Source organism: Phascolarctos cinereus, unplaced genomic scaffold (assembly GCF_003287225.1).
Source record: "Phascolarctos cinereus isolate Bilbo 61053 unplaced genomic scaffold, phaCin_HiC Scaffold_4;HRSCAF=312, whole genome shotgun sequence".
Taxonomy (NCBI): Eukaryota; Metazoa; Chordata; class Mammalia; order Diprotodontia; family Phascolarctidae; genus Phascolarctos; species Phascolarctos cinereus.
Genome location: NW_027555847.1, coordinates 285892376 through 285905802, shown reverse-complemented (window position 1 = coordinate 285905802; position 13427 = coordinate 285892376). Strand labels below are relative to the sequence as shown.

The window sequence follows — 13427 nt, the reverse complement described above, 5'->3', positions numbered from 1 at the left end:
CATCATTGTTAGCTATAAAGAAAAAGAAGGGGCATTCTTACAAAGAAAAAGCATGATTCAAGTCTAGTATTCAATTCCATACACCATGCTTCCTCTCATCTCATCTCACCTCATTTTATAGAAGAGAAAACTGAGAGCCTAAAAGGTAAACTGATTTGCTCAGGTCCTTCACTTTCTTTCTTTTTTTTCAACAGTAATTGATTTTAATGGTATTTGTTTTCACTTTACCTGGTCCCACCACATTTGTTTCATCCACGTGGGCCAGCCTCCACCCCTGGGTTCCAGATCTGTCCTTTAGCAGGAAATATTGTTGGGAATGTTGCTTCTGCATATCACTCATCAGGGTGATGAGTAGCTGCTGGAGTATGGACAACTGAGGCTGTTGACAAGGAAATACAGGGAATGTGAGATGTATTTAGGGGCAGAGACTCAGGTGAGGAAAGTAGGAGCTTCAGATAGGCTGTAAACCCTGCATTACCCAGCCAGTGGGGAAACAGGGGAGGGAACTGCAATTCAGACCTAGGAATTATAAACCTTTGCTCTCCCTTCTGTAAGGTGTGCCCACACATGGGACGCCCGGCCTTGTTAGGCCATTAATAAAAAGTTGTTGGGTTTTTTTTCTGGTTCCAGGTCCTTCACCTTCTAAGATTGTTTTCTAACATATTATTCTATATCCTAGAAAACCTCATTTATTAAATGCAGCATGCCGACGTGGAGAACTTAACACACCTATAGTGAGCAGTTTTTCTCTCTTCTCAAGCCCAATCAAAGCACTTTGAGCTCTATGCATACGAGTTTTATAAATGCCAGATATTATCATTATTATTATTATAGTTGTTGTTGTTGTGAATCATGTTTTTCAAGCTGAATTTCAAGTGGTGTAGTTAATCCAAAGCCATGCACACAAGAAGAAATGAACAAAGGAGGCTGTGCTATTCTTAAATGAGCACAAGGGTAATCACAGGAAATTTTTGGATGTTTTGGACTCTGAAATCCTGTTCTACTTTGTTTCCAGCTGTGCTATGCAAGTACTTGCTTTGCAGAGTAAGTTATTATACACAGCAGGAAAGCTAGCCAAAGAGGGATTTAATAATCCCAAATGGTCTAACATTCAACAAGACTGTATCCTGCAAGCATTGGAAACAATCACGGTACATGCCCTAGGTTTTTATCTGCTTATTCTGGGCTCTTAAAAACATTTGTTTGAAGAGTAGTCCTTAATGACTAATTTCTTACCAGTCATAAGGCACAGGAATCCAGAATGAGTTTTTAGTCATTCTCTCAGCATCATTTTCTGGTGGGAATGCTGGAAGAGGCATCCAAGTTACTATTAAGTACACAAAATGGCTTTGGAAACATGCGATTTTGTTTCATACAACTACCATTTCTTTAATAGCTTTATATAAAATTTTTCAAATGAACATATTCGTCTTTCTAAACTCCATTATTTTTTGTGCACCTACAGGAATATATGTAGAGGAAAAGTGGAAATATGAGAAATAAGTGTCTTTATACCTATAAAATACCCTGGGGAGCAACAGATTTCATAATTAGACACACTTTGTTTTATAGATACTAGATATCTTGCATATCATTGCAGAAATTACAAAATACCAGCTAGCTTTAAACTGAAATAAAGAGCTATTTCTTGAACGAAAAAGGAAAAAGAAAGAAGGAAAAGAGAAAACAAAGTAAGAAAGAAAGAAAAATAAAGGAAGGAAGGAAGGAAGGAAGGAAGGAAGGAAGGAAGGAAGGAAGGAAGGAAGGAAGGAAGGAAGGAAGGAAGGAAGGAAGGAAGGAAGGAAGGAAGGAAGGGAGAGAAAGAAAGAGAAAGAAAGAGAAAGAAAGAAAGAAGGAAGGAAAGGAAGAAAGAAAGAAAGAAAATGCAAGTTTTTTTTTCAAAAGAAACATAAGGTGTTTACCAGTAATGAGGTAGTTTCTTAAACTAATGACATAGTAAACCAAGATCATCTCACATCCATCAAATGGGGGGAAAAGATAATGTGGAGGATTGGACTATAGACTCAGTTCCCTATGAAACTTGGGACTTAGAAAGTATCATTCATTGGCTAATTACGTTAAGGAGGTCATGGGATGCTTAAAAGGTGCTGTAAAGATTCCAGGGTATGGGTGGCAACAGAAGAAGCAGAGATCAGTTACATGGAGGGAGGGAGAAACATAGATCTGGCCATGATGTCTTGAACTGTATTCTCTAAACCCTGAGGCTGGCTGCAGGAGTTGCATAAGAAGCTTCTGTGTTCACTCTGCCCTCCCCCCACCGAGGCAGAATCCTCTGGCCTGCTCTTCCTAGAATAAAGAGGACATTGATCCCACAGCAGAGCAGATTCAGGCTTTAAGCTTCAGCAATGGTGTCACAAGTTGGAAGTGAATGTATCCTCTCCATCTCTGGTGAAACTGCCATCCAATTAAATAAAAAATTGACTGGAGGAATGAGTGTTGTGAAGCTGAAATAAAACAATGGATGTAAAGCACTTTGCAAAGTTTAAAGCTCTATGTAAGTGCCAATCATTATTATTATTATCATCATCATTATTATTAACCTATAGTCATGAAGCCTCTAGTTTGGTGATGACTTCATTCCCTGAGCCTTCTACTACCTGAGCTTCCTGCTGAGCTGAAGCAATGTTTATAGAGATACACAGGGGTGTGCTGATAAATGTTTAACAACCAATTGGGGGAGGTGGAGGGTGGATGTATGCATATACACTTTTTAATTTAATCTTCAAGGCTAGGCCATCAACAAAACAATAAATCAGGTCCTGATTTCTACAGTATAAATGCTAGCACTGAAAAATTTTAACACTGGCCAGTTACAGCTAGCTCCAGCTCACCATAATGGGGAAGAACGGAAAACAGCCATTTGAGAATGAGTATAGAGAATATTTATTGTATGATTCAATCTCTTGCCATTTTCCTTCTTTGCTATTTGTTTAAATACCTATAGCTATTTGTTTCAGAATTCATATGCCAATTTGCATGGTCTGACATGGAGATATTCTGGTGTGAATTTGAGCCCTGATTTTTAATAAATGATAGCATAAGGGGTACTACAAGGGAAAAAATCAATACTAGGAAGATTAGAGGAAGATAGGCAAACCAATACACTATTGGTCAAGTTGTGTCCAACCATTCTGGAAAACCATTTTCTGTGTAATGTAATTACACAAGAAAAGTTCCTAAACTCTTCATATCTTTCCAGCAATTCAACAACTGGCCTCATACCCAAAAGAAATTAATTAAATAAAGATCTCATCTGTACTAAAGTACTCACAGAAACATTATTTGTAATTGTAAAATTCTGGAAACAAATTTTGTGCCCAATAATTGAGAAAGGAAATGATAAAGTGAGTGCATAATAAATATGAAAAACTCAGAGGAACATAGAAAGACTTATGAAGTAATAAAGGAGAGAAAGCAGAGTCTAAAGAAATTATTCCCAATGACTTTAATAACATAAATGAATACAGCATTAAAGACAATAAGAATTCGTGTCAAAGTCATTGTATGATACTGGTTCCAAAAGTCTGAAATTAAAACATGCTTCCTTGTAATTATGAAATGGTAAATTATAACAGTGGAAGTTATATGTATTATCAGTAAATATCACTGCATTAGCTCATTTTGCTTTATTGTTTTTGTTGTTGTTTTTGGATTGGACCTTTATTTTAATTGGCAACGGTTTCTACTCTCAGGAAGGAAAAGCCATATACTAATGCAGATTGACACCTACTCAGAAATTTTAAAAATTCCTTGGGTCACCACAAAGTTAAATGAAATGTCCAGGGTCACATAAACAATGTGTGTCTACAGGAGTGACTTGAATTCAAGTTTTCTTTACTCCAAGCAGCTCTTACACCAGGCTGCCTCTCAATTTTTTTTTAAGTGGGAAGATACTATGATGGGCTGGGCAACGTTTGGGGGAAACATGTTGAAATGTTACTATAAAATACATCATTTTTTTTTCAAAACAAGTTTTAGATTTCCAGTTAAGAATGCATAGAGAAAGCCAGATCTCTCACACATATTCCAACAAATATCTGAAATAGATCAATGATAAAAAAAAAAAAAAACCAGAAATAAGCATTAAGTCAAGAATTTCACAAAAAGAAGACCAAATAAGACCAAATACCAGCTCAGGCTGGGAGATAGATTAGACCAGGGAAGTCAGTACCAGCTTTGAAAAATAGGCCTGAAGCCAGCAGGTGCTCTGAACTAAGATCATCAATTAAACATTAAAAATATATATACAGAAGAGAGCTGAAGGAAAATTCAGAAGGGGACACAGACAAGAAAAGTAGTGTTGGAACTATCATGTTGAATGAAATATGTACTTTAAAAAAATAAGCTTCCATAATAATAAAGATTCATAGTGTCACATGCAATCTTTTTGTGTTCTTTGGATAAGAAAATGTTCATATTATTGTTTGTCAAGTTCATGACATTAAAAACTCATTTTTAAAGTTTGTGGTTTTTTTGCTGTTTTCACTAAATAAAATCGGAATGACAAAGTGTAAACTCTCAGCACTGAGGAACAGTAAATCTTGAGTACAAGGTGGGTAGATGATGAAAAAGAATCCAACTTCAGGGGAGGAAAATAAGGTTTCGCATAGTTCAATTCTACAAGCAAAAACAAAGACATTCTGGTTTCAGGGTTTATACTGTAATAGAGGAAAAGACAACAAAGTTGACTTTGTTTCCGTGTAGGCAGCTATCATACAAAGCCAGATGAGACCTCAGAGTCCATCTGGTACATATCCTCTATTTTAGAGTTGAGGAAACTGAGTTTACCAAGGTAGTAGTGGTCAGAAATGAGATAAGAACCCAGGTCCTTCAGTGCCAGGACTATTGCTCATTCCACAGAATGCACTGCTTCCTCATCAAAACAACTCAGACAAATGATTCCCCAGGATTCTAACCTGAGCCCCAGAAGCTAGTCAAGCACACCGCACATGATTCATGTGCCACTGGGAAGCATTTGAACCAATAACGAGGAATATCAGTCAGGCCGATGCTTTCTATTTTTTCAGAGGAGTTGGCATTTCAGTAATCTCATCTGATGTAAATTTGTGTTACTCACTACGTCAGTAGGGCACAAGCTTTCTGTTTCCCTTTTTATCCAAATCATGTTTTTGCAAGTAGCAGTATGAAGCTGTTATTTGTCATTGTTAAGATCAGGTTCCAATTTTATTGTGATTTTGACCTCATACAAGAAGGAATATCGATGTCTTCAATCCATTTCACTTATCCTCATGGTTTGCCTACTTTAGTGGCTAAAACCATTTTCCCTGAAATATTTCCAGTAGGTAGGATGTGAGTCTTCCTGATTTTTTTAAATCTATCTTTTATTTTTAATTTATGGAATAAAACAAGCATTTCTGAAACATAGTATAATTTTTTTAAAAGATGATTGCTCATGAAACCGCAAATCTATTATGTACAATTTGATATTCATTTTAAGGGTATGGTCTTAACTGATTGATTCCAGTATATCTTCCAATCTATGACTCCAGAGTATTGATTGTAGTGTATCCAACATACCAGCAGCACAGCACACTCTGCTGTCCTCCAGGTCAAACTAATTATCTAGATGATTTTCAGTAGGGAAGGCCAGACTGAAATTCATCCCTAAACCATCTATTTCTTTGATTATTGGGATTACTAGCATCACATTTAAACAGTGTACTAACCACTCAATAGTATTAGTGGACTTGACTTCACTGTTAGCTCTTGGTTCCTGCTAGGTCATTATAAATACTCTGCCAGTCACAGAGTCAACTAGATGATTCAGTGGATCAAGTGTTGGTCCTGAAGTCAAGAAGTCTCACCTTCCTGAGTTCAAATCTGGCCTTAGACACTTACTAGTAGCATGAGCCTGGACAAGTCACTTAACCCTGTTTGCCTCAGTTTCCACATCTGTAAAATGAGCTGGAAAAAAAATGAAAAAACATTCCAGTATCTTTGTCAAGAAAACACTGGATGGGATCACAAAGAGTCAGACATGACTGAAATGACTGAACAACAATCAGTCACAGGGCAGAATGAGCCCCTATTATACATCACCTGACTCTCACTTCCCTACTTTGCCATTTCCATCACTCTCATATGATATAAACCAGAGGTTGGGTTGTGAGGAGCTTATTAATAATTGTTATTGTTGTTGGTATTATTGTCTCATTCTCATCTTTTATGTAGCTCAGATAGAAATGATATGAGGTCATTCATTGTGTTAATACTAGTCACTTATTTATTATGTTTTGTAAAACATAATACACAGATGGATAAAAATGACTGAATTTTGAAACTGAATAAGAGTATTGGGATATAATCTCATCTTCTGTAGAAACACTGAAAGCATCCAGGATGATTCCAGTACTAGACAGGGTATGTACTGCATCTTGTTCCTCTGTTAACATATTTTTCTGCTATAATTTATGTTTTAAATGTTTTTTGTTTGATGTAGATTTGACATCATGAATATTTAGCATATTGAGACAATATCTATTAAAAAAATTCTTAATTTTTTGTGGTTCAATGTTACCTCCAGACAGTCATGAGCCACAGTTCTACCTGTAATAATGCTATGATTACAATAGAATAAATTGAAGTTATCTCAGAGGGAAGGCACTGATACTCAGTGATGGAGGAAGGAGCATACTGCTGGGTCATGGTGAAAAATGAAGTCCAGTGAGTCAGAAGCAGAGCTCAGAGAGGAATGAAGGAGTGAAAAGGAACAATTACCAACATATAACAAGTAACTACCAACAGCTTAAGGAAAGAAATGTTTGAGCGCAAAAATTTAAAAATGTGCTGGTATATAGTGAAAATAAGCAATAGACAACCCTGTGAATTCCAATTGGTATATTTGTAACATCAAGAAAAAGCAATCAAAGCTCTCCACATGTTGGGTAAACCTCATGTGGTGAACTCATAGAAAGACACAAACAAAAGTCTCACAGAATGGCCAGGCACTGATGGGACATGGTTTTTATTGATTGAGGAAGTGTCCACATTGATGGGGTTATAGATTTAGTTGATAAGGAAGAGAAAGGTGAAGGAAGATTTTTTTTTTGTCTCTAAAGCCATCATGTAGTGTAAAACTCTGAGTAGGGCCAGGAACCAATGAAAGTCCCCTTTTCCTTCCCCACCAGCCACCGCACTGGGTGCCCAAATTACTGTTAGTCTTTGTCTCTTTCTGTACTTATGGCTACTATAGCTGCCAATACAGTAAGAACAAATCCGTAGATTTGGAGCAAGGAACAGGCCTGCACAGATGGTTGTTTTCCAATGGGCATTAGCTTATAGAATAAATTTTCTTGTTTTTGATTTAATTTTTAACATTCTTCTTATTGTGAGTAGGTGAGGTAGAGCATGCAACCTTGGTCTCACTTTGCCATGCTCATGGGAGTTAGAAATATAAAAACACTAAAGAACACTTGAACTATTTTAGGCTTTCTATGTTGGATTCCTTTTGTTAAAATAGACAAGACTAGAATTATCATACCTTAAGACAATCATTTCAAATGTCAAACAAGCCAACTGTTTCTTTCCACAAGTGAAAATATGACCAGAGAATCAAAGGATGAATCCTGGCACTAAAAATGCATATACAAAGTTTCAAAAACAATCTTTGTACAAATGTATTTATAGATAGCATATGTTCCCATTTCAGCTATTCATAAAATTTTACACCTTCAAGCAGAGGTAAAAATTCCACTGTGATTATATTTCTCTAGGAGAAGTAAAATATTTTCTGCCGAGTCCCAGAAACTAATCTACAAAGTGAATACTAAAAATTCAAACATAAACAGTGAACTCCCTTGCCTTCCTTCCTCTCTATCTCAAAACGTTTTTGGAGCCATACCTGGCTTACTATTTCAAAATTTCTCTATTTCTTCACCTGTTGCTTTCCTTGTCTCAGATAATGAAGTGATTCTTCATCTTTCCAAAGCTAATCCCTTCATATATATTATCATCCTATTCCTTCCTACCTTTTCTATGACCTTGTTCCCATCAAGCTACTACTTTAATCTTAACGTATATATTGGATTGAGATGCAGACAGTAAAAAATAGTAGAACAAAGAAAGGCTTCTTTTATGAAGTAGCACTTGAACGCTAAAGGGTGCTAGCGCTTCCAAGGTCAGGAAGGAGAGCTTTCCAAGTATGCTAGATAGCTTACACAAAAGAAAGGATTCAGGAAATGGAATATGTAGACAACAAATAGATATCAGGCCAATTTGGCTAGGGCACAGAATGCTTTAAGGGAAATAATGTGTAATCTGCCTGAAAAGATAGAGCTATTACATGAGCAAATTCAAGATAATTTCAGAGTCATAATCCAGTATCTAAGGAAATCAAGAAGGGCTTCATGTAGGAGGTAGCCTTTAAGTTGAGCTTTGGAGGAAGCTAAAAAGTCTAAGATGTAATTCACATTCTCTAGGTCTAAAATGGAACTCATTATCTTTACCCCTAAGCCTTCCCCTTCACCTAACTTCCATATTTCTGACTAGGATATCACCTTCAGTGTTTAAGGTTCACAACCTTGGAATCACTTGTTCTTGCCAATCCATGTCCAAACAGTTTCAAAGTCTCATCATTCACATAGCCACCCTGTAGTCCAAACCCTCATCATCTCTCACCTGGACTATTGCCCTAGCCTCCTTGTTTGTCTCCCTGACTCTAATCTTTCTTTTTTCCAATCCAACCTCCACACAGCTTCCAAAATGTTATTTGTAAAGAATGTATCTTGACTGTGTCATTGCCCTTCAGAGAAATATCAGTGGTTCCATATTTTCTCTAAGGTAAAATACAAACTCCTCTACTTGGCATTTAAAGCCCTTCACGGTCAAGATCCAGCTTATTTTTCATTCATTCACTCATTCAAGAAGCATATATTAAATTCATTTATGTGCAAGAAAGATACTTTTTCAGTCATCTTTTAGGGGGGAAGGTGGTATTAATACAGTCTAAGATTTTTTTCCTTTTAGTATCTTCCTCTTCTTCAGATACTGTATAAATTGATCCATCAATGCAATCACACTGCATCACCTCCAGGGCAGATATTTTCTATGTATATTGGTTGACTTCAGCTAATTTTTCTACTTATGTGCTCTTTGCCGTCTCCACCTGTTCTATATACAAGCACATTCAGGAATATGATGTCAGTATTTGAATTCAGTAGCTCCACTTTTCCTCAATGGTTAAAATAATCTCTCATAAAAACCTGTGTAGAACTTTTTTTCATTCTTTTGTTTGTTGTCCTTCCATCTTCATCTTCATATGTTTAAGGTGACTTTGCTTTGGGTTTCTCTCTAAGGTATTCTTAAATTGGTTTTTATCCTCCACTGCTTCCCTATGTTTTATGAGATGATGCTGTTTATAATCTTTCATCATCCTTCTCCATAAGATTTTACAAATAAATTTATATTGTAAACTGGTCTTACTTTTCCCTGTCATACTTTTCATATTGGCTATTAACTCAAGTATTTGCTGAATAAGTCACTTTTTTTAACTTTTTAGAATCCTTATTACAGTAAATGACTTACATATTTAATACCTCTATATGGAATATATCTGTCTTTTCTAACCATTACTCATTTTTTCTTAAACAGTGACTTGAATAGATCAGAATTGAATTTTTTCAACTGCATGCCATATCTTCTCCATATTTATTCTTTCTTTTGCAGTAGCATTATATAATTTTCACCTGAACTCTTAAATTGGTGGATTGACTATACACAAGGCAATTGATTCGGGAATCACTCCCATCTCAGTAATTAGCCATTTCCTGTTCATTAAAATGTACTTAATGGCATTCTTTGTAACTTTATTTGGTACTCACTATGATCAAATGCCAACTGATTCTTTTCTAGAAGAAAGTATTCAAAATTGAGAAACTTTTATGTAGTCTACAAATATTTGACCTTTCATTCTTTACTCTTCTATATTTTCCAACTTTTTTTACAATCTCACCTTTTTCCATCTATGCATTAAAATTACCAAGTATCAATGTGTGTTTTGATTTAATTTTAAGGATATTATGAAGTTATTCATAAAATATCAATCAATAAATCAAACAACAAACGTTTATTAAATATCTATTGGGTGTCAGGTCTTATGCTAGGCACTACGGATGCAAAGACAAAGATGAAAAAATCTCTATACTCAGGGAGCTTACTTTCTATCAGGAGAACAACATGGACACATATAAGCAAATACCAAACATGTTCAAAGGAAATACAAGGTAATTTTAATGAGGGGAAGGAAACACTAAAATCTGAGGGCCAGAAGAATCATAAAAGGCCTTGTAGAAAGTGGTTCTTGAACTAAGCTTAAAAGAAAAAGAAGAATGATAAGAAGTGGAGGCAAAGAGGGAATGCATTCCAAGAATAGGGGAGAATTGGTGCAAGGGTATAGTAACAGGAGACCATGTGTGAGGAACAGTAAACATTATTTTTTATCCACTGCAACCGATGTTGGTTCACAGGACAAAATTATTTTCTTACTGATATTTTGCAAATATTGTGAGCGCTGCAATATGAGATGACTAAATATCCCATGAAATTATGCTTCATGGCTCCTTTGGATGCCCTATAAAACCAACTGCTCCAATTCTTTATTTGCCTCTCTAAGAAAAGAGGTATCCTTCCATTTAGCTGCAATTTCCTCTTTTTTTGTTTAGTTTTTAGGGAGAATATCAAGACCTATATGATTTGACTATTCAGTTAGTATGTAGACTGCTTGGTCACCGGACAAGAATCTCAGATTTAGACTTACCAATACTTAGGTTAATGTTTATAGATGACCTAAAAACTTCGTGTTTCTTTGTCCCTTCTGACCTATTTTCCATAATTTGGCTACTCAGACTGCCAACACGGAAGGTGGCTGCACAAAGTTGAGGGTCATTTTTTATTTTTTTAATGAGGAGTTTCTCTAACTTAGGTGGACTACCACTGTGAAAGAAGGTTCATTTGTTTCTAAGATCCCATTTTGACTAGATTCATTACATTTTGTTAAGTCATGGGATCTGTATCACATGAAAGTCAAATCAACAAAAAGGGATACACTATGGTGGACACTCTGAGACATTATGAATAAAATATAACTCATATTAAAGAACAGGTATGTTCTCTGACTGCAGGGAGCTTATAATTTCATGCAAGCCTAAAAATGGATCAATATATAATCCATGCCAACAAAATACTTGTAAGAGTTATTGAGCAAATAGAGTCTCCTTAGCATCCTAATGTAATGGTAGTGACAGTGTTCACCATAACAATACTTTGTTAGGTAATTCGCATGAAGAAAACCCTTTAGCAAGTTATACATTGCACTTTTTACAAGCCAATTTCCTTATGTTTACAAAGACAGATAGGGAGACTGAAATGCTAAAAAAAAAAAAAATCTAATGCAGGGACAGCTAAATGGCATAGTGGATAAAGTATGAGCTCTGGAGTCAGGAAGACCTGAGTTCAAGTCTGGCCTTAGACACTTAGCAGCTGTGTGACCCTGGGCAAGTCCCTTAATCTCAATTGCCTTCCAAAACAACAACAAAAAAATCTAATGTCTGACTGGGAAGAGGAACATATAACTAACTGTGGCAGGGAATCCATCTCTACAGGAAGTAGCCGAGATAACAGAGGGCAGTTTGGGCCATTGCTGCCTCCTAGCTCTATAGGAAATGGGGAATGTAAGAGCACTTGCAAACACAAAATGTTGCACTTGCTGTGTCAGCTGCTGAAAGATTATTTTGGTAACTACTGAATGCTTTAGGGTGATGCTTGAAAGCTAAGGAAACATTAAAATGCAGTGTGCATATACTTGAACATACATCATCAAAGAAAGACTGAAGTGACAACTTCTTAGTTACATTTAGAGAGGATCATTTTTTCAGATACAAGTTGAAAAAGCCTCTGAATTTCCTCCCAATTTTAATACTCTGTGATTCTGAAATAGATACATTCATAGATCCCATCATGAAAATCCACAGACTAATAGAGTATTAAAGCTAGAAGGGAAATCAAAGGCCTCTTATTGCATATAATTTTTTAAACACATCTGAATACCAGATGAAAAATATTCTGCCATCTGCCTTAACCTCTTTGTACATCAAGTCTATCCTTAGCACTTACCTACTAAGAGATATATTCATTAAGTGATGGAGGAAGTTCCCCACTACTAGTGAAATTTCAGATTGTTCAGTTTTGTATATGAACTCCATACTTTGACCATAAAATAAACTCCAAGTATTCATAATGCTTAAGGAGCTTGATGATAAAAATTTACATCATTATTACTATGCATTAGTACTATTTTCACTTCTTGTTATTATTGAATACCTGATATAGGGAGATAGGTCCCATTTTCTTTTTCATGATCAGGCAAATTTATATTTCTATATAAGTTTCAAGAGTATCAAGCAAGACAACGCCATACAATTTTTGGCTACATAACCCCACCCCACCCCCCAAAAGTTTGTACAACAAATTTTAAAAGACTTCATGGCCTTTCATTCATTTCATCAATTAAGATAAACAAAGCAGCATCTTTCTTTATAATCTGGTCTCTTCTGTGACTAGAATTTTCTCACTGTTCATTTTGTCCAGTACAATTTTTGCTGTCATCAGTATCCATTGGCTCAGTTTTTAACCTCATTCCTCCTTCTGTATGAGGCAAATCATCTGGTAAAGAAGACAGGCAATTCTGGATCATTTCAATAACTCGTTTCAAGTGCTTCTGAAATCTTTCAGCTGTTTCAAGGCACTGCCTTTTCTGTACCTCCATCATGACTCTGAGCGTCTCCCTTGCTTGGCAGGGTCTGTATTCATTTATAAGATGATGCACATGGACAAAAAGCAGCTTAAGGTCTTCTAGCTTTTCTTCTTGTTTTATGCTTCCAGGACTCCTAATCAAGATATCTAGAAGATCTAAAAAGTTAATAAGGATAGACATATTGAGTTTTCTTAGTTCTTTCTTATGATCAAACTGCATAGGGTGAAGTCGTTCAATGCCCTGACTTTCCAAAGGGCGGATGATAAGGTCATCACACTGGAACTGATTGCCAAACATCATATAACTGTCCTTTATTGGAGGTGGAGGCTTAGGAGCTAGACCTTTCTGGATGTTTTCATCTGTATATTCCTTGATGAATTGCATTGGTGGTGGAGGGAGTGCACTCACTTGCTGAGGTTCACCCATCTTGAAAGATCCAAGTACCTCCCACTAAGCCAAGCAGTCTCTAGACTGTTGCGGATAAATCGCGTCTCAATAGGTCCCATTTTTAAGAATATATATTCAAGTTGTGAGCTGGAAGAAAATTCTTTCTGATGTGTGTTTAGAGCAGGCAGGCATGTGGCATGGCAATGAAGAAGAGTATATTGTTTTAATGTGGCCAAATTAACCCTAAGAA

The 13427-nt window shown here is 36.1% G+C and overlaps 1 protein-coding gene across 1 annotated transcript; it reads right to left on the bottom strand.

The window, feature by feature from the left end:
- Positions 1 to 12604: 12604 nt before the first annotated feature.
- On the bottom strand, positions 12605 to 13216 carry LOC110222394 (mediator of RNA polymerase II transcription subunit 7-like). The gene has a single exon (XM_021007343.1). The coding sequence runs from the start codon at positions 13214 to 13216 to the stop codon at positions 12605 to 12607; it is 612 nt and encodes a 203-aa protein (XP_020863002.1).
- Between the last annotated feature and the right edge of the window lie 211 nt (positions 13217 to 13427).